General features: G+C 56.9%; 2 protein-coding genes across 9 annotated transcripts; one reads left to right on the forward strand and one right to left on the reverse strand.

Annotated features, from left to right (window-relative positions):
* The first annotated feature begins 698 nt into the window (after positions 1–698).
* On the forward strand, positions 699–17,454 carry ZSWIM8 (zinc finger SWIM-type containing 8). 3 transcript variants are annotated; one of them, XM_043984193.1, is made up of 26 exons: positions 699–1,552; positions 4,803–4,956; positions 5,116–5,210; positions 5,315–5,487; positions 5,724–5,831; positions 5,937–6,018; positions 6,261–6,381; positions 7,170–7,371; positions 8,046–8,221; positions 8,586–9,576; positions 9,950–10,081; positions 10,166–10,345; positions 10,482–10,665; positions 10,979–11,077; positions 12,067–12,191; positions 12,777–13,017; positions 13,116–13,274; positions 13,470–13,698; positions 13,925–14,214; positions 14,348–14,571; positions 14,988–15,467; positions 15,711–15,861; positions 15,957–16,151; positions 16,410–16,529; positions 16,805–16,915; positions 17,017–17,454. In XM_043984193.1, the coding sequence occupies exons 1-26, from the start codon at positions 1,348–1,350 to the stop codon at positions 17,196–17,198; spliced, it is 5,409 nt and encodes a 1,802-aa protein (XP_043840128.1). In that variant the 5' UTR covers positions 699–1,347; the 3' UTR covers positions 17,199–17,454. The 3 variants fall into 3 exon arrangements, with proteins under 3 accessions (XP_043840128.1, XP_043840127.1, XP_043840126.1); XM_043984192.1 differs by having other exon boundaries at positions 703–1,552; positions 10,982–11,077; positions 16,737–16,915; XM_043984191.1 differs by having other exon boundaries at positions 708–1,552; positions 16,737–16,915; positions 17,017–17,453.
* A 204-nt stretch (positions 17,455–17,658) lies between these two features.
* On the reverse strand, positions 17,659–24,694 carry NDST2 (N-deacetylase and N-sulfotransferase 2). Of its 6 annotated transcripts, none has more exons than XM_043986402.1 (16): positions 24,372–24,692; positions 23,581–23,647; positions 23,282–23,400; positions 21,907–23,207; positions 21,593–21,680; positions 21,049–21,203; positions 20,662–20,772; positions 20,279–20,407; positions 19,980–20,162; positions 19,768–19,864; positions 19,526–19,649; positions 19,175–19,349; positions 18,832–19,002; positions 18,627–18,736; positions 18,330–18,432; positions 17,659–18,231 (listed from the first exon to the last, which is right to left on the reverse strand). In XM_043986402.1, the coding sequence occupies exons 4-16, from the start codon at positions 22,909–22,911 to the stop codon at positions 18,106–18,108; spliced, it is 2,577 nt and encodes an 858-aa protein (XP_043842337.1). In that variant the 5' UTR covers positions 22,912–23,207; positions 23,282–23,400; positions 23,581–23,647; positions 24,372–24,692; the 3' UTR covers positions 17,659–18,105. The 6 variants fall into 6 exon arrangements, with proteins under 6 accessions (XP_043842337.1, XP_043842335.1, XP_043842334.1 ...); XM_043986400.1 differs by having other exon boundaries at positions 20,662–20,847; positions 23,282–23,364; positions 24,372–24,691; XM_043986399.1 differs by having other exon boundaries at positions 20,662–20,847; positions 24,372–24,691.
* Positions 24,695–24,766: the final 72 nt, after the last annotated feature.

A 24,766-nucleotide genomic window follows, 5' to 3' on the forward strand; every position in this document is an offset into this window, starting at 1 on the left:
ACCAATAGGGTAGAGGTTGAAAACTAAGCCTCATTATCTCTAGTCCTTACTGCCTCAAGATCTCATCCCCTTAGAACCAGCTAGAATCTCATCCAGTTTAGAAAGCTTTTCCCCTTCATTGTGCCTACTTCACCTCAGACACTGCCTTTGTGACCCTGGGCAAATCACTTCACCCTGATATCAAGGGCCATCTCCAGCTGTCCTGATGTCTATCTTGACACTGGGCCCAGATGTCTCTGGAGGAGAGAGTGAGGTTGGTGCACAGCCCTCCCTCACTTCAATTCACTGTAGTCATGACATCACCCTGATGTCACAGTCCTCTTCGGGAATGAAGGACAAACAACCCAGTATGTAGCCTGTTGGTTCAGAGTTTTCCAGTTGTTCCCTCATTAGACCAAGCTCTTTGAGAACAGGGACTGTCTTTTGCCTTTTGAGGTGGGGGAGGTATCCCCAGAACATTGCATGGTGCCCTGTTTAATGTTTATTGACCGACTGCCATAGAGCTTCCTACCTAGCCTGTTGGGGTACTTCTTTCTGGCTGCATGGAGATGACCTCTGCCTACTTCGTGTGGGAACACAATTTAGGCGTGGGAGCCGAGGAGCAGATGGGACGTTTCCCGATTAGATTACTGTGTATCCGATGGTTGGGGGGAGGGAGGGGTAATGAAGATCGCAGGAACCCAAACTTCTCGCCCAGCCCTTCATCATTGTTTTCGAACTCCACGTCCCTGGACTACGACTCCCAGAAAGCCGCGCGACGCAGGAGTCGGAGGAGCACAAAGATCCCAGGGATTCCTGAGCTGCCATCCGAAGCCTACGAGTCCCGGCATGCATAGCGGGGCTCCACGCCCCCACGCCCCCGCCCCGTTCTGGAATCCGGGGTCACTCGGCCAAGTTTTGTGGAGCCCGTTTGTAACATGCCGCGTGAAGGCAATGAGAAGGCGGGAGAAGCTGGGAAAGTATGAGACGAAACGTGGGTAGCCATAACTAGTTCCTTCTCGGGCCCGCAAGGGAAGGGCGACTCCGGGGCCCCAGAGGAGGCGGAAGTGGAAGTGGCCGGCGCGGCCGGAAGTGGGGATCAGCTGATGGGGGAGGCGGCGCCGCGGCTGCTGGGAGGCCCGGGTGGCGGCAGTAGCGGCGGCGGCGGCGGGTCCCAATCCCGGTCCCCGAGTCCGCGAGCCCGACCCCGTGCGTGCGCCCGGCGCTGAGGCGCGGCCCCTTCCCGAGCACGGCCAGGGCCAAGGCCTGACCCTGGAGGCCATCCCGAGCGCCCGGACCTCCCCCCCGAGCCGGCCCGCCCCCGAGGCCCGCCCGGGCCTCTCCTCCTCCATCTTCAGCTTGGGCCCCATGGAGCTGATGTTCGCCGAGTGGGAGGACGGCGAGCGCTTCTCGTTCGAGGATTCGGACCGCTTCGAGGAGGACTCGCTCTGCTCGTTCATCTCGGAGGCCGAAAGCCTCTGCCAGAACTGGCGGGGATGGCGCAAGCAGTCGGCGGGGCCCAACTCCCCCACCGGCGGCGGCGGCGGCGGGGGCGGCGGGGGCCGCAGCCGAGGTGAGCCGGGGACGCGACGACGCGCACACGCGCACGCTCGGGCGGGCGGCGGGCGGCGGGCGGCGGCTCCCGGCCGGGCCGAGTCGGGCCCGGGACACTTTGTTCGCACGCACGCTCCCGGGAGCCGGCCCTGCGCGGCGCTGGAACGCCGGGGGTCCGGCGGGGGAGGGCCGACTCCTTCGGGGGCGGGGGGACTCTCTGACCCGCACCGAGCCCCGCGAGGGGGAAGGGCGGCCCCGAGATACGCGGAGGAACCCCCGGGAGAGGGAACTTTGGTGGGGGGGAACCCAAGGTAACCACCCGAGGGGTGACAGCTCGACCACTGGGGACTTGCCGAGGGCTCGGTCAGTGGGCTGGGAGGGACTTGTAGAGGTCATCCTATAGGCGAGACGACAGGCCCTGAAGGGGGGTCGGTCTGGGGACAGGTCCGGGGGGCACCGTGGCCGAGCCCGGTCCTCTGGCTCCACGACATCGCCGTCTAAACTGGGAGTCCCCGAACCCGGTAGAGTCAGGGGTCTGGTGAGACTCGAGTGAAATGTGGAAGCAAAGTCCCTGGCCGGGGTGCCCAAGGGTGCATCGGGGATGCGAGGAGGGCTTAGCTGAAAACCCCAGTCCTGTTCTGTCTGGAAACTTCAGCCTACATGGGATACCCGTTGGGAGCTAGGCCTGAGACCAGGATATCAGAGCCTTGGGGTCTGCAGAGGGAAAGTTGGGGTGATTGTCTAAGTGCTTGGGGGTGCGGTACACGCACCTAGTGTGTGGTAGAATCCCGTTGTAGAGTCGGCAACTTAAGTCTGTTTGCCCGGAGACATTGTCCCAGTCCTTTTTTCCCCTCAGATGAGCCTTTTTTGGAACTTTGAGAAATGGCCAGCTATACTCTTAACGGATTTGGGTGTGGTTGGGTGGAAGGATTCCTTTTTCACATTGTGAGTTTGGTCAGGACCCCCCCCCCCCCATCTCAAAACTCCCATCCTCCCTCAAGGTGTGGATTCTGAAATGGGCCTGGAAAGAATGGAATCTTCTGGGCAATTGAGGGGTGGGATCTGGCTATGATTGTTTTCTGCTTGTTCCCAGAGAGCCATGTTTTACAAAACCACCTATGAGATTAGTTTTCCTTATATGTTTCATATAAGCGTTCCAATTTACGAACTATAATAAAAGAAAGGAGGGACAAACTAATATAATTCTCTATGCGACTTGTTCTGTTCACTGGTTGTTGAAGGAAAAAAGCAATGTGTATTTAAGGAGGTTTTCTAATGTATTCTGTATTTTGTTTCTGTTTATTTTAGTGTTAATATAGTTGTATATCTCTAGGGCTTGCTTTACTCACAGTCTTCCTATATTTATTTGAATTACTCTTTTTTATTTCTTGTATTGCAGTAATACTCCATTGCATTCATATACTATTATATGTTCATCTCCTCCTCCCGCCCTTCCAAAAAAAAAGTTGGGCATATAACATTTCTTAGTTGTACATCAGCCCTCTTTTTCCAAATCCCTCCCCACCAAATGCTTTTAGGGCTAATATATAAAGGATATACACATTTTGGTAACTTTTTATACAATTCCACATTGCCTTCCGAAAAAACTGAAATAATTCACAGCATCGTGTTCATTTTTCTGTAGTTCATTTTGTTTATATTTAAGTGTATAATTGTTTGGTCTTTTCTTGGTCTTATACTGTTAAATTAGTTGTTTTATTAACGGGGAATGCAATTCACTATTTTACTATTATCAATCTAATCCTTGTTGGAGCAGCACACACCCACACCATCCTTCATTAACAACAAACACCCACTCCCAAGTTCATGCTTTCATTGATATGAAAATTTAAAATCCCTTCCTCCTTCGGAGTTCCAGATTGGAGTTTTGAGATTGCTGGCACTGCTGTGCCAGGTGGAAGGAGTCAGAGAAGCTGGCCTCAGGGCTTGGCTTTGACCCTTCAGTCCCTGTGCCCTCAGGCACATCCCCTAATTGTGCTGAGCCTGAAAACTTGTAAGATCTTTTTCAGTTCTAAGTCTGTGATCCAGTAACCCCTATTTCTGCCCTCTTCTCAGTCCATTTTATTTTTTGAATCTGTGGGTGCCTACCCAAACTGAATTATTTCTTTGTTTGAGATCATTTGGTAGCTATAGTTTCCTTGATAACCATCTTGAAAAATGGGCCATCAACAAAAACAGTCTCCCAGTAGAGATTTCTGGCATGCTCCTCTGGAACAGAAAATAATCTACTCATGTCATCTCTAGGCACAGTAATGATCCAACTTTAGTTTAGGAGAGACAGCACATGGCTGTGTGTACACACGGACCTTTGCAAACCCTTCTGGGGCCCCTTGTGTGGTCAACCATTCCTCCCTCTTGTCACCCCTCCATCTCTTCATGTCCCTTATAATGAAGTCTTGCCAAACACCCGTCCCGTCCCCCCCCCCCCCCCAGACCAAAGTCTAGGCCGTGGGGCCCTCTGAGGCAGGGGCCTGGTGAAGGCAGAAAGGTTAATGTTACAGCCCCAGGGCTGAGGGGCAATGTTGAAGCCTTGGTGGAAATTTGTCCAGAAATAGAATCTGCAACATTGACTGTCTTTTGCCTTTGGTGAGTGTGGAATGGGCGACCTTAGAATCTTTTCATTCCCCCCCCCCCCCCCCCGACCAAGAACTGAGGCCATGATAGCAGAAGCTGTTCTTGCTTGACTTCCCTAGGGTGACCTACTGTCCCCTCTGTGCTCTGATGTGGGGGGAGAGCTCAGTCCTACCCAAATTCCTCTCAGACCCTTCCTTTTGGGCTGTTCTTCTGTCAGTCCCAGGGGACCTTGGGAGAGAGGGACAGAAAACAAGTGCTAAGAAATGAGAAATGGGAAGCCTAGACTAATGGTAATAGCATTGGAATATGAACAGGCACCACCTTGTTTTTACAGGTTCCATTAGTTGCAGTTTTATGTGAGGAGGCTCACTGGAATAAGACTGTCCTAGGCTAGAGATTTCTAGGGAAATCCTGGCATCCCCCATTGTAGAGGGGATGAAGCAATGTGGGGTGGACATTTTCTTCTTTTTCTCCCTTGGGTGAAACAAGTCTTTGGGAGAACACAGCCTGTGAGATTCCTTCTGCGCCTTTATATTGCACACCCAAATCTTTTCTCTCTTCCACGGGAGCAGATCCCAGTCAGTTCCCATGGGAAGAACTAGGAGAGGAGTTAGTGCCATGCTCCAGAGTGGGATGAGAATGTTGGTGGCCCTCCCCTTCTTCCCTCTTGGCAGACGGCTTGGTGATCCCCTTGGTGGAGCTGTCGGCAAAGCAGGTGGCATTCCACATCCCCTTTGAGGTGGTGGAGAAAGTTTACCCTCCAGTGCCTGAGCAGCTACAACTGAGGATCGCCTTCTGGAGCTTTCCTGAGAATGAAGAGGACATACGGTACTGCCAGGGGCCTGGGGTAGGGGACCAAGGGCTGCACAGGGCCCGTGGTTGGGGCATGGTTGGGGCAGGGAGCACTGGGCCACTAGGGAGCTGAGCAGGTGCTGTTGTGGCAGCCTGTTGAGTTTGCATGTGTGTGTGTCCTTGCTCTGCTCTCAGGCTCTATTCATGCCTGGCTAATGGCAGTGCGGATGAATTCCAGCGTGGGGAACAGCTGTTCCGAATGCGAGCTGTGAAGGATCCACTACAAATAGGTATGGCCAAGTGGTGGGGTTTTGGGGGTGGGGTGGGGCTGGGAGGCCACTGCCCAGCTCCCCTTCCCTATAACGTGTGCTCTCCTCCCTCCTTATCCTGGCAGGGTTTCACCTGAGTGCCACAGTGGTGCCCCCTCAGATGGTTCCCCCTAAGGGTGCGTACAATGTAGCTGTGATGTTTGACAGATGCCGGGTCACCTCCTGCAGCTGCACCTGTGGGGCTGGCGCCAAATGGTGCACCCACGTAGTGGCGCTTTGCCTCTTCCGGATTCACAACGTGAGAGCCCTCTCCGGCTGCCCCCCATTCCTCCTTTGACACCCTCTCTTTGACTGCCTTTTCCTCTTCCCCACTCCCAACCCTAGCTTCCTTTATTTTATTTATGTTTGATGGTACTTTCAGGAAATACATAGCACTCTGCCTCTTTCCAGATCCCCGCTGCCTGCCCCATCTTTGTTTTGGCCTCACGTAGCTCTTATTGCTTTCCCTCAACATGGCTTGTGTCTTCCACGCAGGCTTCAGCAGTCTGCCTTCGGGCTCCTGTCTCAGAATCCCTGTCTCGGCTCCAGAGGGATCAGCTGCAGAAGTTTGCTCAGTACCTCATCAGTGAGCTCCCTCAACAGGTCAGTGGCTCTGGGGCTCCCTTGCTCCCTTGGATCTCTGTCTGGTCTATGCTTCTGTAGGCTCACCAGCACTTCTCTCTTTGTCTCTGCTCCTTCCACCCCAAGATCCTTCCTACAGCCCAGCGCCTCCTGGATGAGCTCCTATCCTCTCAATCTACTGCCATCAATACTGTGTGTGGGGCCCCAGGTGAGTGAAGTCACGTAAAAGGGTAGAACGGAGGAGTTGTGATGGTGGGGGCTGAAGGAAGGAGGCCTCTTTTACCATGGAGTGGGCTGGGGTCCGGTTCCCACATTTGTAGATTGACAGGAATGGGAACCGAAGGCGCTTGAAACCTGGGTGCAGTTTTTCAAGGGGTGAGGTAGCTGTGTGATACCACAGTCAGAGATCCTTGGGGCCCAGTGTCTTAGCTGTGACCATGTTGTCCCCAGACCCCACTGCAGGTCCTTCGGCTTCTGACCAGAGTACCTGGTACCTGGATGAGTCTACACTTAGTGAGAACATCAAGAAGACACTGCACAAATTCTGTGGTCCCTCTCCAGTTGTTTTCAGGTGACCCTCGCCCCTCTGGCTAAGAAGCACAAGTGGGCTATCAGGTTGGGAGTAAAGTGGGAGGAGCTGAGTTTCTGGGAGTCCTGTGTTAAGACTGTTGACCAAGGGGCAGCTAGGTGGCACATTGGATAAAGCACTGGTCTTAGATTCAGGAGGACCTGAGTTCAAATGTGGCCTGTGTGACCCTGGGCAAGTCACTTAACCCTCATTGCCCTGCAAAAAGAATAAAAAATAAAGACTGTTGACCAGACTCGTGCCCTCCTGGTGCCTCCTACCTTTTGTTAGTGAAGTGGTGGGTGTGAAGGTGGTGCTAATCCTCACATTTGCAGAGTCCCTATCACTTGGTGGTAGATAGAGTGCTGGGCCTGGAGTCAGGAAGATTTGAGTTCAAATCCTGCCTCAGACTCTTTACTAGCTGTAGGACCATGGGCAGGTTGCTTTACCTCTTATCTGCCTCAGTTTCCTGTAAAACGGGGGTAATAATAATGATAGCCTCTACCTCATGGCATTGTTGTGAGGGTCCAGTGAGATGATATTTGTCAATCGCTTAGCACAGGGCTTAGCCCACAGTAGGTATTCCTTCTCTCTCTCCCCCAATATGCTTTCGTCTCCACTGTCTCTACAACTTCATTATAAAATAGGTAGAATGGAGGTTATCATCGTGAAAGAATCTGCCTCAGTTCATTCCCCCCGACCCCCACATTCCTGTGTCCAGGCCCATTGGAGTCATCAACCTATCAGCAGCTCCTTCCCTTGGATTTACTTCTGCTCCCTCTCTCCTTCCATAGTGATGTAAACTCAATGTATTTGTCATCAACCGAGCCCCCAGCAGCTGCTGAATGGGCATGTCTCCTGCGTCCTCTTCGAGGGCGAGAACCTGAGGGCGTGTGGAACCTGCTGAGTATTGTCCGTGAAATGTTCAAAAGGAGAGACAGTAATGCTGCTCCTCTGTTGGAGATCCTTACGGACCAGTGTCTCACCTATGAGCAGGTAACTCTTGCCCTGTCCTTCCCCCAGTGCCCGGGTCTTCCAGGCTCAGTTAGGTGATGCAGAGAAAGCTGATTTGTGCTCCTTGTGGGCTCCTGAAATTGGGACCTGGACTTCTTCCATTCTCTTCTTTTTTTTCCCCCCATTCTCTTCTAATGCCCCTGTTTGCTGTTCTTCCATTGTGGTGTTGTTTTTAGTTCCAAATTCTCTCCCCCACCCCTGCCCCCCAATTGAGAAGGCAAGAAAAACAAGCCCATTAAACATCTGCGTAGGCATCCAAGACAAATTAGCCATGTTCAGAAAGGGAGGAAAGAGCGAAAGCTTCAGTCCACACTCTTGAGTCCCTTACTCTTCTCCCTGGAGCTGGTGGCCATGTGTTTCAACATGAGTCCTTTGGAATTGTGGTTGGTCATTGTATTGATCATTGTTGCAATATGATGGTAATTATGTTCTGATTCTGCTCCCTTCCCTCTGCATCAGATCATGCCAGTCTTCCAGGTTTCTCTGAAATCATCCCCTTGATCATTTCTTAGAGCCCAGTGACACTCCCACCCTTCATTTAGAGATCCCAGGCTGGAGGTAGAGTTGTCCTCTCTAGGGCAGGGGTCAGGGTTTTGTTCACACTCACAGGCCCTTGGTAGCAAACCAACAACCCCTTCCTGTCATCCTCTCCCCAGATCACAGGCTGGTGGTACAGTGTGCGAACGTCAGCTTCCCACAGCAGTGCCAGTGGGCATACAGGCCGAAGTAATGGGCAGTCAGAGGTGGCTGCCCATGCGTGTGCAAGTATGTGTGATGAGATGGTCACGCTGTGGAGGTTGGCTGTGCTGGACCCCTCGATCAGCCCACAGCGGTGAGTCATTGTGCCTCTGACTGGTACCCCTCCATAAGACCCCAGCACAGAAATCTTCATTTAGCTTCAGCCCATATACTGTTTACATATGAGATCCCACCCTGGGATTTCTTCTTATACCTTGAATCTAGGTACAGGAGAAGTAGGGATGGCCCTGGGGTGTCACCCTGCCTGACCTTGGCTGCCTTTCTTGTCCCTAGGAGATTTTCCCCTCCGCTCCAGTACCTATGGTCTCTACTGCTGGTTGAAATACTGTTGTGACTTTGGGAACCATAGTGTGTTTGCCCCCCTGTGTCCTTCCCCCTTCTCCCTTGTTGGCAGGGGCCTGGCTGCCTCCAATATCCTCTCACCTCTGTCCCCACAGTCGCCGGGACCTGTGTGCCCAGCTGCGCCAGTGGCACCTGAAGGTGATTGAGAACGTCAAGCGGGGTCAGCACAAGAAAGCCCTGGAGCGGCTCTTTCCAGGTTTCCGACCTGCTGTGGAGGCCTGTGACTTCAGCTGGGAAGAGGCCTACCCGCTCCCCGGTGTTACCTACAGCGGCTCTGACAGGAAGCTGGCTCTTTGTTGGGCACGAAGCCTTCCGCCTCGGTCTGGCCCTGCCCGCTCTGGGGGCCCTGATGAGGCTGGGGATCGGTCCCGGCCGCCTCCACTGGAGCCTTCAGTTCGACCTAAAGAACCTGGGGCCAAGCGCAAGGGGTCGGGTGAGGGGGTTCCCCAGTCCCAGCGTGGGCCCCGCCGCCCCTCAGCCGAAGGTGGAGATAAATCTACACATAAACAGGGTCTAGGTGGAGGCAAAGCAAAGCTCCCTGGTGGAGGGTGTGGTGGCAAAGGCCCAGTGAGTGGAGGGGGCAAACGTCGGCTGAGCAGCGAAGACAGCTCCCTGGAGCCTGACCTGGCTGAGATGAGCTTGGACGACGGCAGCAGCCTGGCTCTGGGGGCAGAGGCCAGCACCTTTGGCTTTCCTGAGAGCCCACCCCATGGACTTCCTCCCAGTACTCCCCTTAGTCCCCCCACCTTCCACTCTGAGCCTCCTGATGCCTATGAAGAAGATGGTGGTGTATACTTCCTGGAGGGGCCTGAGCCCCCAGTCGCCCCCTCCAGCCTACCAGGACTGCTCCCCGGGGAAGGAACTACCCAGGACGACCTCCCCTCCACAGATGAGAGTGGTGGATGCCCTCCAAAGCCCAAAGACATAGCCCCTGGAACTGGGGAGGAAGATGATGATTACCAGGTGTATTACCTGAATGCCCAGGATGGGACTGGAGGCGAGGAAGAGAAGCCGGACGTGGGTGTTGGCGAGGAGCAGGACCTGTTCGCCGGGCTCAAACCACTGAAACAGGAGAGCCGGATGGAGGTGACACCAGGAGAAGGGCAGGCAGGGGGAGAGTGGGTAGTGGGGGTTATTGGTGTAGGGTACTCAGGGCAATCATGTTTGAGTTTATATGGTGCCGTACAAAGGTTTATGGAATGACTTTTCCCACAATGCCACTGAGAAAAGGGAGTGAAAATTTTATGTCAGTTTTGCAGATCATGGGATTATAGATTTCTCTAGTTTAACCCCATTTTACAGATGAGGAAACTGAGGCATAGGTTCAGAGATTTAGACAAGGACAAGCAAGTAGTAATTGGTGGTCAAGAGTCCTCTGCTGTTGTGCATGTCAGCTTCCTGAGCCTTGGGTGGCTGACCAACTGTCTCCCTCTTTCTTCCCTTGTCCTTCCCTCTTCAGGTACTTTTTGCCTGTGCTGAGGCCTTGCATGCCCACGGCTATAGCAATGAGGCCTCCCGACTCACTGTGGAGCTTGCTCAGGACCTGTTAGCCAACCCTCCTGACCTCAAGGTGGAACCACCCCCTGCCAAGGTAATTCACCCTTCCCTCTGACCCCCTCTGTTCCCCTGAATAAAGTGAGGCCGACATAATTGTCTCCTTTTGACTTAACCTTAGGGTAAGAAGAACAAGGTGTCCACGAGTCGCCAGACCTGGGTGGCCACCAACACTTTGACCAAGGCCGCCTTCCTTCTAACTGTGTTGGGTGAGCGGCCTGAGCATCACAACTTGGCCTTCCGCATTGGCATGTTTGCCTTGGAGCTGCAGCGACCTCCGGCTTCTACCAAGGCCTTGGAGGTCAGACCACTTTCCTCCCCTTTGTAACTTGTTGGCTTTTGCTTAGGCTTGGAACGAAGACCCTCCCACGTGTTGCCCTGGGCCCCTTTGCCTCCCACAAGGCTGGGGCGACGTCTCATCTCCCCTCATCCCCTAGGTGAAGCTGGCCTACCAGGAATCAGAGGTGGCCGCTCTGCTGAAGAAGATCCCTCTGGGGGTGAATGAGATGAGCACCATGCGCTGCCGGGCAGAGGAGCTTCGGGAGGGAACCTTGTGTGACTACCGGCCTGTGCTGCCCCTCATCTTGGCCAGCTTCATCTTTGACGTGCTCTGCACCCCGGGTATGGAAGCTCACATGGGGCAGACGGGCAGACAGCTGGCCACCTTTTTTTTTTTTCCTTCTAGTTACACATAAGGATAGTTTTCAACATTGATTTGTAGGAGTTTTCGAGTCCCACATTTTTCTCCCTCCTTCCCTCCCTTCACTTCCCCCTCCCCCAGACAGCAAGCAGCCTGATATCGGTGATATATGTACCATCACATGAAACCTTTCCATGTTAGGATCTCAGTGTCTTTTCTCCTTTGCCCTTGTGACTCTTGGCTCTTCCTGACTTGGGTTTCCTTCTCCTGTTTCTCTCCTAACCCTCCCCACAGTAGTTTCTCCGACAGGTTCCCGACCCCCAAGTCGAAACTGGAACAATGAAATGCCTGGAGATGAAGAGCTGGGGTTTGAAGCAGCCGTGGCTGCCTTGGGTGAGTAAGTCTGGGACCAGAGATGCCAGTGGAATTCCTGGGCATCCAGCCCTGTTCCAGGTGGACTCCTCCCCCTCTCTGGCAGGTCTGGTGAAGCCTAGAGGCCCCTTCTCAAAATCATGACCTTGGAATAAAGCATCCAATACAATTACACCAAAATGGAGGGAGGTGGCCATTTCTTAAAGTTCATAGACGCTGGGCTAAGATATCTGTGCTCCGGCTGACACAGAAGCATATCAGATACGGCATGTTCCCTTAGAGTGTATGCTTCAGATGGCCAAGTGAACCAATGAGAATGGGAATTAGTGTCTGATTAAGCTCAGATTGCAATAGCTACCCTAGGAGAGAAGGGAAGGCACAAGAATGCCTACGGGATTTAGGCAGGAGGAACAGTTCACATTTTAGTTGCATTTTAAAGGTCAGCAAAGTACTGAATTCACAACATCTTTGTGAAGGAGGTAGTCTATGTGTGATTAGCCCCACTTTAGAGATGAGAAAACTGAGGCTTAGAGCTAGCCAAGTGCAAAGACCAGGTCTTGTGCCCAATGAAGAGGGGATGAGTGAGCCAGGCCTTGAAGGTGGGTGACCATAGAAACCTCTAGGCAAGAGGCCAGAGGGTCTGACACTAATGAGGACATATTCCTGGATGGGGGAGGAGGTGAGCATGACCACTGAAGGGTGGAGGGATGAGCACGCCCGGGGGATAGAGGGCTGTGGAAGCAGGCAGAGTTTCAAGGCTTCAGGTGGTCAGAAATAGGTGCTGAGGCCCTCTTCTTATCCTTGCAAAAGTTTTAAGGGGAAACAGTCTTCAGTTCTTCCCACTGTCCTCGGGAACCTTGCTGATTATCCTTGAGGTCCTGTCTGGCCTCTCCCCTGTTCTGTAAGGACATTCCCATGAGTCCTCGGGAGGCGTAACAGAAGAGACAGTGATGGGAGGGCTGTGGTGTGTGTGACCCCTGGCCCCATCACCATCAATGCCCTGCCCCTAGGCATGAAGACGACCGTGAGCGAAGCTGAGCACCCTCTCCTATGCGAGGGCACACGGCGAGAGAAGGGGGACCTGGCTCTGGCACTGATGATCACCTACAAGGATGACCAGGCTAAGCTCAAGAAGGTGAGGAGCGGGATGGATGGGTTCCTGCCCTTCCCCTGAGGGGGTCTCTGGACCTGAGATGTTGGCCCCAGGGGACAGTATGTGTGGGGGGTTGTTGGGGGAGGCTGGATTTGCAGCCAGTGTTGCTGAGGGTGGAGGGACATCATGGAGTCATTCACCACCTTTATTGAGACATCTTTTGTGCCTGGTCTGGTGCTAGCTGGGTCCTGTTGGGGGTATAAAAATTTCTGAGCCTGGTATCCGAAGTGTAGGTGGCTTCCTGGAATGTACTCCCACCTCCCTTCCCCTCCAGCCTCCTTCCTGTTCATTGATGACATTCAGTCCAGGCACCGCCTCCGTGAGGTTTTCCCTGATCTCAGTTGCTACTACGGTCCTCCCCCATGTTCCTGAGAGGACTGGCCTCTGACCCAGGAGAGCTGGGTTCATGTCCTGCTTCTTGACAACCACCGTCTCTGTGATGGTCCCAGACCTGCTCATGACTTGGGGCGTCAAGCATGGAGCTGGACTGATGAATTCCTGGGGGAGAGAAGGTGTTGTGGCAGGCCGGGGTTTTGGGGAAGCCCTCTCATTGCCCTTGTCCCCTAGATCCTGGACAAGCTCCTGGACCGGGAGAGTCAGACGCATAAGCCACAGACCCTGAGTTCTTTCTACTCATCCAGCCGCCCAGCCACGTCAAGTCAGAGGTCCCCGTCCAAGCACGGGGCCCCCCCTGCGGGAGGAGCCCTGCAGCCTCTGCCTCCAGGCTCAGCAGGGGGTGCTCAGCCGGGGGCCGTGGCTGGGGTCAACCCAGAACCGCCTGAGGGCTTCACAGAGAAGACCGTGCCCGGTGAGAGGTGGGGGATCTGGGCAGGGGGAACGGGGAGAATCCCCATACTAGGTTCTGTCCCTTGGCTCTGTCTTATAACTTATTGCTCCCTTGCCTAGAGAGCTCCCCACGTTCCCCTTGTGAGGGTCCCCCACCTGAGGCTGCCGTGGCCCCCAAACCAGAGGGGAAGGTTCCAAGCCGCTTGGCACTTGGCAGCCGAGGAGGCTACAATGGGCGGGGCTGGGGATCCCCAGGACGGCCCAAGAAAAAGCACACAGGTACTAGGGGCCCTGGGCTGGGCGTGGCTGGGAGAAGGGTTTGTACCGAGGGCTCTTCCTGGGGTGGGACGCTGGGTCACAGACTGAGCCCTAGGGTTTAAGCGCCCAGCCAGGGGTCAGATCTGGGAGCTCCCATCCACTGGGTTCTCCCTTCTTCCCCACTGGCTGGGGACTGACTGCTGTCTGGGGGATTAGGCATGGCCAGCATTGACAGCAGTGCCCCTGAGACGACGTCGGACAGCTCCCCAACCCTGAGCCGAAGGCCACTGCGGGGGGGCTGGGCCCCCACCTCCTGGGGCCGGGGTCAGGACAGCGACAGCATCAGCAGCTCATCCTCCGACTCTCTGGGCTCCTCCTCCTCCAGTGGCAGCCGCCGTGCCAGTGCAAGTGGGGGTGCCCGGGCCAAAACAGCCGAGGTTGGCAGGTGAGAGGGGGCAGCCTTGTTCACTCGGACCCCAGGTGCGGTCCTCTCCATTCTCCCCACTCTTCTCATCCTGTCCAAGGCCTGAATCTTCCCCATCACAAAAATCCTTCATCCCCAGGCCAAATCTGTGTCGCATTTGTTTCTTTTGATCTCCTGGATCCTCCTGTCCTCCAAGTTTCCATTGCCCTTCGGCCTCAGCTTGTCCTTGCTGTTTGCACTCCCTCAGGTACAAGGGCCGTCGCCCAGAGAGCCATGCCCCCCATGTACCCAACCAGCCATCAGAGGCAGCTGCGCATTTCTACTTCGAGCTGGCAAAGACAGTGCTGATCAAGGCCGGGGGAAACAGCAGCACCTCCATCTTTACCCACCCATCCTCGTCAGGGGGCCACCAGGGCCCCCACCGAAATCTGCATCTTTGCGCCTTTGAGATTGGCCTCTATGCTCTGGGTCTGCACAATTTCGTCTCACCCAACTGGCTCTCTCGCACCTACTCTTCCCATGTGTCTTGGATCACAGGTCTGAGCCCTGGGGCAGGTGGGGGGGTATAGGAAGGAGGAACCTCCATTCTGGGGTGGGGGGGGGGACTATCCCACCCTCTCTTCCTGCATGGCATTATGGGGTCTGCTTTATCCCGATCCCCACTGCGCAGGCCAAGCCATGGAGATTGGGAGTGCAGCCCTCACAATCCTGGTGGAATGCTGGGATGGGCATCTCACGCCCCCCGAAGTTGCTTCCCTGGCTGACCGCGCGTCACGGGCACGGGACTCCAACATGGTGAGGGCAGCAGCTGAGTTGGCCCTGAGTTGCCTGCCCCATGCCCATGCCTTGAACCCCAACGAGATCCAGCGAGCTTTAGTGCAGTGCAAGGAGCAGGTACGTGTGTGCACATGCCCGGTGGCAGTGGGAGGGGATTGTGGGGCCACATGGTCAGGGGGAGGGGCCCAGCTGCTCCAGTGTGTGTAGGGGGAGGGTGCTTTTCATGTGTTTAAGCTTTTCAGTCCGTTACTTCAGTTGAGAATAGTCCTATGAAGTAGACAGGAGAGAGGGGGCAGGTCATCACACCATTTTCAGCTGAGGAAAGTCCTGTATCCAAAGGCTTCCTGATTGGCCCCTTATTTAGCCACTGAGTAGTAAGGGGCCAGGACAGGGCTCAGAGCCCAAACCCTGGGCCTCCTGACTACCTGCTCCAGGCCTGAGCGGCTGTCAGCACTGGCCTCCAGCTGGCTGCCAGGGGCTCGCCCCTGCAGGACAGACAGTGGAGAGAGGTTTGGACTCTGTGCCCTTTGCAGGATAACCTGATGCTGGAGAAGGCGTGCATGGCGGTGGAGGAGGCAGCCAAGGGTGGGGGTGTGTACCCTGAAGTGTTGTTCGAAGTCGCCCACCAGTGGTTCTGGCTTTATGAGCAGACGGTGGGGGGCTCAGCCACACCACGTGAGGGTGCCACAGGCTGCAGTGCCAGTGGGGCCCGGGCATCGGGGGAGGCTGGGCGGGCGCTGCCCGAGGGCCGTGGCGGACCAGGGACCGAGGCAGTCACAGTGTCGGCAGCGGCAGTGACGGCAGCAGCTACAGTGGTACCCGTCATTTCAGTGGGGTCCGGTTTGTACCCGGGGCCTGGCCTGGGACATGGCCACTCCACTGGCTTGCACCCCTATACCACTCTGCAGCCCCACCTGCCCTGCAACCCCCAGTACCTTACCCACCCTGGTCACCCCTTGCCCCATATGCCTCGGCCTGCTGTTTTTCCTGTGCCCAGCTCTGCATACCCACAGGTGAGACAAGACCCAAGGGGAGGGAAGGGAAGGGAAAGAGGAGAGGATTGGGACCCTTTGGGAGGGACTCTGGAGAGGTCAGCAGCGGATTCCGGGCTGTCTGGGGGAGAAGGCCCCCACTGGGCCTTGGAATCAGGGGAGGGCTGGCAGCTGTGAAGGGGCTTTAGGCATCTGGGTAAATAAAGCTATAGGGGCGGGAGCACTGTCCCCATGTGACCAGGCTTTCCCACCTTCTGTCTCTAGGGTGTGCACCACGCATTCCTGGGTCCTCAGTATCCCTACTCCGTGACTCCGTCCTCACTGGCTGCCACAGCTGTATCCTTCCCTGTTCCTTCCATGGCGCCCATAACGGTGCATCCTTACCACACTGAGTCAGGCCTCCCCCTCCCCACTAGTGAGTGAGAGGACTGGGGCCGGGGACAGGGCAGGAGGGTGGAGGAGCCTCGAAGGTGGAATCTTCTTGGCTCTGAACACTCTGCTTCCCTGCAGTGAACAATGTTCATACACCCAGCAGCATCCATCAAAGTTCAACGTATCCTGCTATCCAGGGCAACTCCATGTCCACCATAAGTAGTCAGCCCAGCTCCCTGGTGAGTGGGAACTTCCCCCCGCCGGAGGAGGAGACGCATAGCCAGCCTGTTGGCACCCAGAGTCTGCATCATTTGCACGCTGCCTACAGAGTTGGTGAGATGGCTCCCCAACCTTGTTGCCTTCCATGGGGCCCCAGACCTCCATGTGGCACCGTTGCCCGCCACCCAGTGTACTTGGAGCAGGAGCTGCAGACATCCTGTGGGCCCCATCTCACTCAGGCCTCCATCCTTGGCTCAGAGCCTTCCGCCACTTTTGCTTCTCTTTGGCTAATGGGGTCCTGTGCCCAAGAGGTGGGGTAGGTACCCTTCATCCTGGCCATCTTCTCACCCCTCTCCCCACATGTTCTTGTAGGAATGCTGGCACTGGAGATGCTAGGCCGCCGCGCACACAATGATCACCCCAACAACTTCTCTCGCAGCCCTCCCTATACCGAGGATGTCAAATGGTTGCTGGGGCTAGCGGCTAAGCTGGGTAACACCTCTTCCTAAACCTCTTCTCGCCCCTCCCCTCCCTCCTGCCTTGCTCCAAACGCCTTCACAGCCTAGGCCAGAATTGAATCCTGTGCTTATTGGGGTGGGCAAAGAGGGGCTGTTAGACCTAGAGTTTAAGAAGTGGCAGCTAGGCCCCGAGGGCAGGGGTGTCTGCCTTGGTCTCATGCCCCTCCCCCCTGCCCCCCAGGAGTGAACTACGTGCACCAGTTCTGTATGGGGGCAGCCAAGGGGGTGCTGAGCCCATTTGTGCTACAGGAGATCGTCATGGAGACGCTGCAGCGGTTGAACCCTGCTCATGCGCACACCCACCTGCGCACCCCAGCCTTCCATCAGCTGGTCCAACGATGCCAGCAGGCATACATGCAGGTGAAAGCCCGGGGGAGGGGGAGAGCCTCGGGGCACCCGAGACTGCTCGGACACAGCCCTCTGTCCCGAGCTTCACTCAATGTCTGCATCCCTCCTTTCAGTACATCCACCACCGCCTGATCCACCTGACTCCTGCCGACTACGACGACTTTGTGAACGCAATCCGCGGCGCTCGCAGCGCCTTCTGCCTGACCCCTATGGGCATGATGCAGTTCAACGACATCCTGCAGAACCTCAAGCGCAGCAAGCAGACCAAGGAGCTGTGGCAGCGTGTATCGCTTGACATGACCACCTTCTCCCCTTGAGCCTGGCCCCCCCCTCACCCTCCCAGAGCCCATTTATCAGACAGACAGGGGGACCTCCAACCAGCTGGACAGATCTGCTCTGCTCAGGGTGGGGGGAGGACCCTTGTAGCCCAGAACAGCGGCTGTTCCTCGGACGTTCGTGGCTAGGCCTGGGGCGAGGGGCAAGCTGGGGACGTGCTGCCTCTGGGCCCGAGAGCCAATGGCTAGTTGGGGGTGGGGGGAAGGAGGCAGCTCTGCTTGGGAGGGGGGTGCCGGGCAGCCTCTGGTATTTATTTGGCATTTATAAATATATAAACTCTCCTTTTTTACTCATCTGTCTGGGCCTCTCTGTTCCTTAAGTGTGAGGGAGAGAAGACTTCTATCCCCTCCAGGAAGAAGTAAATGGGAGACCCAAGTGTTTAACTTCCTGCCCCAACATCATCCAGACAAGACAAGACAGAAAAATAATGATGTTTATTAAGGATCTTTCTAGCCTTGTTCTCAGCTCCAAGAGCTGCTGTCCGACCTCATCCCCATTCAATGTGAATGACATAGGGAGGCCAGACTGCAGAGTGACCCCTTTGACTGAAGGGTTCCTAAGCAAGGGAAGCTGCTGACCTTGTAGGCCGTCTCTTCTGAGAAAAATAGAGATGTGCTACTGGGGGCCATGTCAGTTTTATCCCCAATCCCCCCCAAGACCAAGAGATGGGAGGGCCCTGGTCAGGAGTAGGGCCTTGGGCCCCAGAAAGGATGCATAAAGTGGGTCCCACTCTCCTTGTCCATCCAGGCCCTCAAGAGCACTGAGCCGGAGGAGAGTGAGTGGGCTAGCTCACAGGCCCTGCCTGGTCTTCAAGCCTCGAGGCTCCTCCTGTGGAGGGGGGGGGGGGGAGGAATGGGCCTGGCCGCTCAGCCCAGGCTTGAACGCCGCAGCTCTTCCTGAAGCCAAGAAGGCAATGGCTGCCCAAGCCGACTCAGCAGTTTCGACAATTCCAGATTGTGGTCCCGGAAAAAGTCAATCAGGAGAAGGCGGGACTGGTTTGGGGGGGAGAAAGGTGAAGTCAGATGTGATGCACGAGGGGCTGGAAGCTAAGAGATGGGTGCAGGGGGAGCCCCCTAGCCAAGGTGCTCACCTCAGCGTCCATGTCTGGGTACCTCCGTCCTTTGCTCTTGCCCAGGCATCGTGTCTTGCCACCCTCTAGCCCCTGGCACCAGAATCCCTTCCCCTCATCAAACCTGCTTAGCAGGAGAAGGCAATCAGGTGACTTGGAGGAAGACACAAACATTCACCCTCCCAACCCTTGAGACTTGTCCCAGACATGGTCCCTCCCGGCCATGGGCCTCTTTGCCTGAGCCTCTTCAGATACATCCTTTCTTGTAGGCAGACACATAAGCTCAGCATGTCACCCACTTCTCCCCATCCATCCCACCTGAGGGTTCTTGTGTAGTTGAGAAGGGGGGTGACCCCCAGGAACTTCTGAATGCTCTCCATGGAGGCCGCTGGGTTTGTGCGCAGCTCCTGTCCATCCACTATCAACACCTATGGGCAGGGAGAGAGGGGTGGGACTTGCCTGCCTTGGCCCCTGGGCTGCAGAGAAGGCCCTGCAAGGAACTGTAGGAGGTAAGGGGCTCTACCTGCCCAGAAGGGTAATAGGTGAGCCAGCGCTGCAGATGGGTGGAGTAGTAGCCAGGGATGAGGCAGCGGTTCTGTAGGGCACGGAGTGCGGAAGGAGCCTGTGGTGGGGCTGAGATCACTTGGTAGAAGGTGTGGTTCAGGGCTACAGGGTCACCATGTGCTCGTTGATGCTTGGAAAAGCAGAGGGTAAGGATGATGCAGGGTGAAGCAGCACAGTTCACCCCAGAAATACTGTGTCCCCATCGCCCACTGGGCCCCGTCTTCTCCAAGATTTCTTCCCCATTCATTTCTCTGGCTTCCCTTCAAACCATTAGCACACCTGGTCACCCCACACAGACTGACCTGGTACCAGGAGTAGGCCCGGTCAGCAGGGTTGGTAAGCACTGTGATGATCTTGGCACGGGGCAACAGGGCTGCTCCCCGACGGGGGACAACCTCGGAGTCAAAGTAGGTGGCACTTTTCTCAAACAGGAAGTCGGTGCTGGCATTGGAGGGGACTGGGAAAAAGTCCATGTACCTGGGGATGGACTTAGGGTCAAAGAATAGAACAGTAGAGAAAGATGGAAGCCAGTTGAGGCAAAGTGACGTGAAGAGCTCGATCAGCAAGCACTTGGGGAGTATCCGCTGTGCCAGGTACTGAAGGCCTGGGTGGAAAAGCTAGAGAAGGTGCAGCCCAAGGGGTCCGCCTCTCACCAGTCGATGCCTTTGTAGTAATTGGGGCCATTGAAGAACTGGATCTCTTCAAAGGTGCTGGAGCTTGGGAAGCTGCTAGTCACAGCTGGGTGCAGGCTCAGGAAGAAGTGGATGGCCGTGGTTCCTGGAGGTGGGGGTGGGGAGTGGGCAGGGGTCAGAGCTTCCCTCTGCCAGCCCCATGGAGCTCCCGGAAGGGAAGACCAGGCAGGAGAGGCCAGAGGCAGCTCCATGTGTGTCCTTACCTGTTTTCTGGGGCCCCACAATGAGGAACTTGGGGAGCCGGTCACACGTCTTCTCCTTGGACCAGATGTCTTTGTGTCTCTTGTCATCACAGGGGTTCTAAGACAGAGGGGATGAGACAAAAGGGCCTGGCTTCTCTTCCTTCCTCTCCCTTCTCCCTGCTTTCCTTCCATTACGTTTCTAGCCTACCCCAGCACCACCAGAGCAGGCTGACCTGCCAGAGCGGGCTGCGTTCCTGAGGAAAGAGGTCAAAGTACTTTTGTGCCAGGGGGGCTGGGGGCAGAGTCTGCAGGCGCAGCCGGGTCCAGCACTGCAGGAAGCGCACCAAGCTCTCAAAAGTGTACAGGCCCAGCCGGTCGTTGCCATAGTTAGACAGATGGGTCATGAAGATGCTGATCTGTATGGGGAGCCCCTGTGTCACCTAAGGGGAACCTCAGCCCAAACCTGACAATCAGATTTGGAGAGAAAACCCCTCTTCCCACCCCCAGCTCGCTCAGGCCTCTCTGCCTGTACCGGGTTAAGCAGAACGGTCAGGAAGAGCTCTCCACCACGGATGCTCCTGTCCAGCTCTCGAGAGCCTCCAGGATACTCATTGTAGAAGATGGTGTGAGTGAAGAGACCACATGTCTGTCGGGGCAGGACCTAAAGAAGGGAGGCAAGAAGCAGGCACGCCTGGGGCTAATTAGGCAGAACACAGATGGAGACATGAAGGCTAAGGGCCCAGCAAAGGGGGGAGCAGAAGCTCTGAGACATGCATTTTCATGAGTGTGCTCTTCTTCCCATGATGGGAATGAAACTTGGCCCAGCTGGAGCTTGGGCGCCTAGGGGTCAAGGGCCAGAGAATGCCTTGGTGCTGCACAGGGGTTGGTTCAAGTTTAGGTCAGCGGGTCCCTCACCATGATGCCGTTGTGAATAAAGCCTCGCCGGTAGCGTGCAGGCCGGAGGTGGGGGTATTCTTCAGTGCTGGTCACCTGGATGCCCCACACAGATTTCCAGGCCTCATAGAGCTGTGTGTGGATGGGGTACACGCCCGAGTGGTGGGGAGCCACTGCATACCCCAGATCCGTGGGGATCCCATGCTCCTGGGGATGGCACAGACTCTCATCTGGGACTGGTGAGGTTGGGGGGAGTGGAGGGGCAGAAGGGACAGGGACACCATCCCAGGAAGAAAGACTGGGGAAAGAGAGAACTAGAGGCAGAGGGAGAGGTACGGCAGTGGTGAGCGGGGGAGAAGGGGCATCCCCCTAAGGGATGGAGGTGCGGGAGGCACCTGGGGGTCTCACCAGAGCAAACTGTTTGTTGAGCCGCATCTGATCCGCCAGCACAGAGCGATTGTGGAACAGGTGTGGCTGCATATGGCTCCACATATGGGGAAACCACCAGAACTCGTTTCGGTGCCTCAGCAGCATGTCGTCCCCTGCATCTTCCTCCTCTGTCCCTGCAGCCACAAGCTGACTACTATAACGGCCTGCTAAACACTGATTGCGTCCTCTCACCATCCTCCCTGCCCGTCACCTGCGATCAATGGACTGATCACTTCAAGGTGGCCTTTTAGGTCCTTTAGATCCTAACCTATCATACTCCCCACATTCCTCGTTCCTAGAACGACATTTGCCGATCAGCACACAGTAGGCACTTAATGTTTACTGACCGACCATAGAGCTGAGTTCTCTATCAACTTCTGCAGCCTCTTGACCCCGAGCATGCCCATTAGTCACCAGTCCCCAGATGTGCACCTACCCACTAGCCACACTTATCTGACGGCAGGAAGGGGAACACGAGACCAGGCCAGCGGATGCTGTGGGCACGTGGGGGAACGCCACTCACCTGTATGGTAGAACTTTCCTGAGAAGCCCAGGTTGAAAGTGAAGTTGGGGACTAAAGCCCTGAGTTTACTCTGTGTGGTAAGCAGGGCCTAGCAGAAGCAAGCAGAGAAAAGGCTCAACAGGGTTTGGAGAAGAGTAGAGGGGGCCTGGCCTGGCCTGGGAAGAGCAGGAGTCAGTGATCCTGGAAAACCTTGGGTTATCAGGTCAATGAAGGCAATGTCGAGGGAGCAGTAGTTTGGGAGAGAGGGGTAGATCTTGAAGCAACAAAGGGGGAGTGAATGAAAATGGAGATCTTCAATGGGGGTGGGGACTGACCTCAACATCAGCCACCTTCATTCGGGTGCCTTCTTTGCCCACAAAAATGTCATCGATGTCCACCAGGATATAGCGATCAAGGGCAAGGCAGAGGCGCTTCCCAGTGAGGTAGGCAACAGCATCCACAAAGACCAATTTGTGAAGCCAGAAGGTGAGACTGTGGCCAAAAAGCACACGCTGGATGCCATCATGCAGCCCCAGGTCCTGCACCACTGTGGGCAGGCGGGCACGACGGGGCACCGGGCCCAGGGAGGAGGCCTCAGCCAGCCGCGGACTGGCCAGCAGGACTGGCTCATATGTGCTGTGGTTGGACTGGAAGACTGTCCAGTCCTCCCCGGGCAGCGGCCCAGGCTCCAGACGGCTGGGCCGAGTGAGGTGCAGCAGTGGGGCGGCAGGGTTCACCTGATAGTCACGCAGCCCCAGGTTGGAATGTAGGAAGAGAGGGAAGCCCTTGAGCTGGGCACTGAGCAGACTGTGCTCGTGGGCACGGAAGAAGCCGATGATGCCCACCCCATATTCCACACAGTATCGGTCCAAGAGCTCACGGCTCCAGGCATCCAGGTTGACGTACTTAAGTAGGTTCTCATAGACAACAAGGGCGTAGCGGCCCCTGGCACGTTCGGTCAATGTGGGCATATCCCCCCGGCCGGGGGCCAGCTCTGTGCTATATCGGAAACGGCTGGATTCCAAGATGGCCACAATCTCCTGGCCCAGCTGTGAGTACACACTTTCCACAAAGACCAGCACCACGGGCTCGGTGCGAGCTGTTTCTGATGGCCGAGGAGGCCAGGGGGGTGCCGGGGGCCGGGCTGGCCCAGGGCCTGCAGCACCACCACTGCTGCAGTCACCCAGGGGCAGAGGCAGGGGCTCCTTGGCCTTGGGGGTGGTGGACACATAGTAGGCCAGGAAGGCCATGGAGGCCAAGCTGAAGGCGATAAGCAGCAACACCAGACGATGCAGCTCCAGCTGCCGAGCTGGACGGACCACTTTCCACAGCTGGAGCATGGCGTGGGAAGGAGGGCACTAAGGTTCCTGGGGTGGGAGAGGAAGTCGCTTGGGAGCTGGCAGGGAAGGGATCGATGTGGGAGAGGAGAGGAAGCAGAGATCAGCTCCCGGGAGAGGTGAAGAGGTAGACAAGAGCTCCCTTGGTGTGGGCCGGGCATGCTCCATTAGCCTCACGTCACCATGGCCTCTGGCCCATGGTTCTGGGCGGCCCGGCTCGCCAACGCTCCCCGCAGGCACCAGCTGGGCTTCTCACAGGGCACGGAGGGTGGCACAAGCTCCGGCCCCAGCCTGGTCACCTGCAAGACAGAGAAGTGCAGTGCTAGGCCGGCCTCCCTTGCCCCGGTGGCCCCCACCTCAGCTGCCCACTCACCTCCTGCCTCAGCAGCCCCTAGGCACCATCCACATGTGCTTTCTTCGGCTGTGCTCGGAGCCTCGGTCAGGGCAGGAGAGGGTCTGAAGTGGCCCAGGAGAGGAAGGTCATCGGAAGCTCTGGGAAGGAGGGCAGGAGACTACTGGGAGGGATCAGATAAGGGGCACCTCCTGCTATCACTATCTCCCATCGCTGTCAACAGACACCCGGCCGCAGCCTAACCGTCACCAGTGACCGCTGGGGGAGGTGGATGCTGTGGGGTGGGGAAGGGAAGGGGGCTCCCTCGTGTCTCCTCTCACCTTTACCCTCGGAGGCAGGAGCGAAGAGCGGCAGGCCCCGGAGCAGAGCGGCTCAGGCCAGAGGGACCTAGGAGAAGCCAGAGGCCTGAGTGCGAGGTCCGGCTCCTGGTGCCCCTTCAGGCCGGCTGAGCACAGGGCGCCTCAGGCAGGCTCCCTGGCCTTCCCAAAGCACCTTCCTCACCAGGGGCAGGGTCCGGGGAGCGGGGTGGGCAGTGTCTACACGGGCCACTAAACAGGCAGAGACTGCACAAATGTGGGGAGGAGGATGAAGGGGTCACCGAGACAGGCGGGGACCCCAGAAGGCCAGGACGCTGGACTGGGTCCAGGGCCCCAAGGTCCAGCGGACATGGCTGCAGGACACTAAGGGCTTGGGGTGACCAGGGACGGATCCTAGGGGTGACAGCAGGAGGACTGAGCCACGGGGACGTGGCGGGGGGGGGGGGAGGGATCCGGGCTGGCCAGGGGGCTCTGGGGGTACACGAGGTGAGAGGAAGCACTGGGGGAGGGGATACGGGGGGATATAAACTGAGGGGACACTGGACAAGGGGACGCTGGCTGGAGGGACACGGGGGCACAGGGCGAGGGGACACTGGACGAGGGGACACGGGGCGAGACACTGGACAAGGGGACGCTGGGTGGAGGGGGCATGGGGTGAGAGGACACTGGGTGGAGGGACACGGGGGACACAGGGAGAAGGGACCCCAAGCTGCAGCCCACAGAGGGGCGCCATCCTGCGGGGGGCTGGCCGCGGATGCCACGCCGCGAGGGCGCTCCCCGGGGGCGCTGCTCACCCGGAGGACGGGGCGCTGTCTCCGCGGTCGCCGGGCTCCGCCATGTCCCCGGGCCCCCCGAGCGCCCACCTCTCCCCGATCCGGGCCCCGCCGCGGCGGCTCCGCCATCTCCCCGCGATCGCTCCTCCGCGGGCGGGCCGACCCACGGCCTCCTAGGGGAGCAAAGGAGGCGGGCCTGGCTGCTCGCGGCCCCGGGCAGGACCCGTCCACTAGGACGTGGCCCGTCACACCTCTCGGAGTCTCAGAGAGGAATGTGTGCACTCTCTCACCCCGAGGTACCTGAACGCGCGACTCCTCCCTGGGCCTGGGGAGAGGACCTCCCCCGTCCTTCGGGGAGAGTGGAACAGTCCGCGCTCAGCGTCCGACGTCAAGGACCGCGGAGGGGAAGCGGTGCG

This window comes from Dromiciops gliroides, chromosome 2 (assembly GCF_019393635.1).
Source record: "Dromiciops gliroides isolate mDroGli1 chromosome 2, mDroGli1.pri, whole genome shotgun sequence".
In the NCBI taxonomy this organism is placed as follows: Eukaryota; Metazoa; Chordata; class Mammalia; order Microbiotheria; family Microbiotheriidae; genus Dromiciops; species Dromiciops gliroides.

Excerpts from the sequence above, each read along its gene's own strand:
- ZSWIM8 (XM_043984191.1), top strand. The coding sequence starts at position 1,348 with ATGGAGCTGATGTTCGCCGAGTGGGAGGACGGCGAGCGCTTCTCGTTC. Across the intron at positions 12,192-12,776 it reads ACCAGGCTAAGCTCAAGAAG|ATCCTGGACAAGCTCCTGGA; the intron begins GTGAGGAGCGGG and ends CTTGTCCCCTAG. Across the intron at positions 13,699-13,924 it reads AAAACAGCCGAGGTTGGCAG|GTACAAGGGCCGTCGCCCAG; the intron begins GTGAGAGGGGGC and ends GCACTCCCTCAG.
- NDST2 (XM_043986400.1), bottom strand. The coding sequence starts at position 22,911 with ATGCTCCAGCTGTGGAAAGTGGTCCGTCCAGCTCGGCAGCTGGAGCTG. Across the intron at positions 19,865-19,979 it reads AACGCAGCCCGCTCTGGCAG|AACCCCTGTGATGACAAGAG; the intron begins GTCAGCCTGCTC and ends CCTCTGTCTTAG. Across the intron at positions 19,350-19,525 it reads TACTACAAAGGCATCGACTG|GTACATGGACTTTTTCCCAG; the intron begins GTGAGAGGCGGA and ends GTCCATCCCCAG.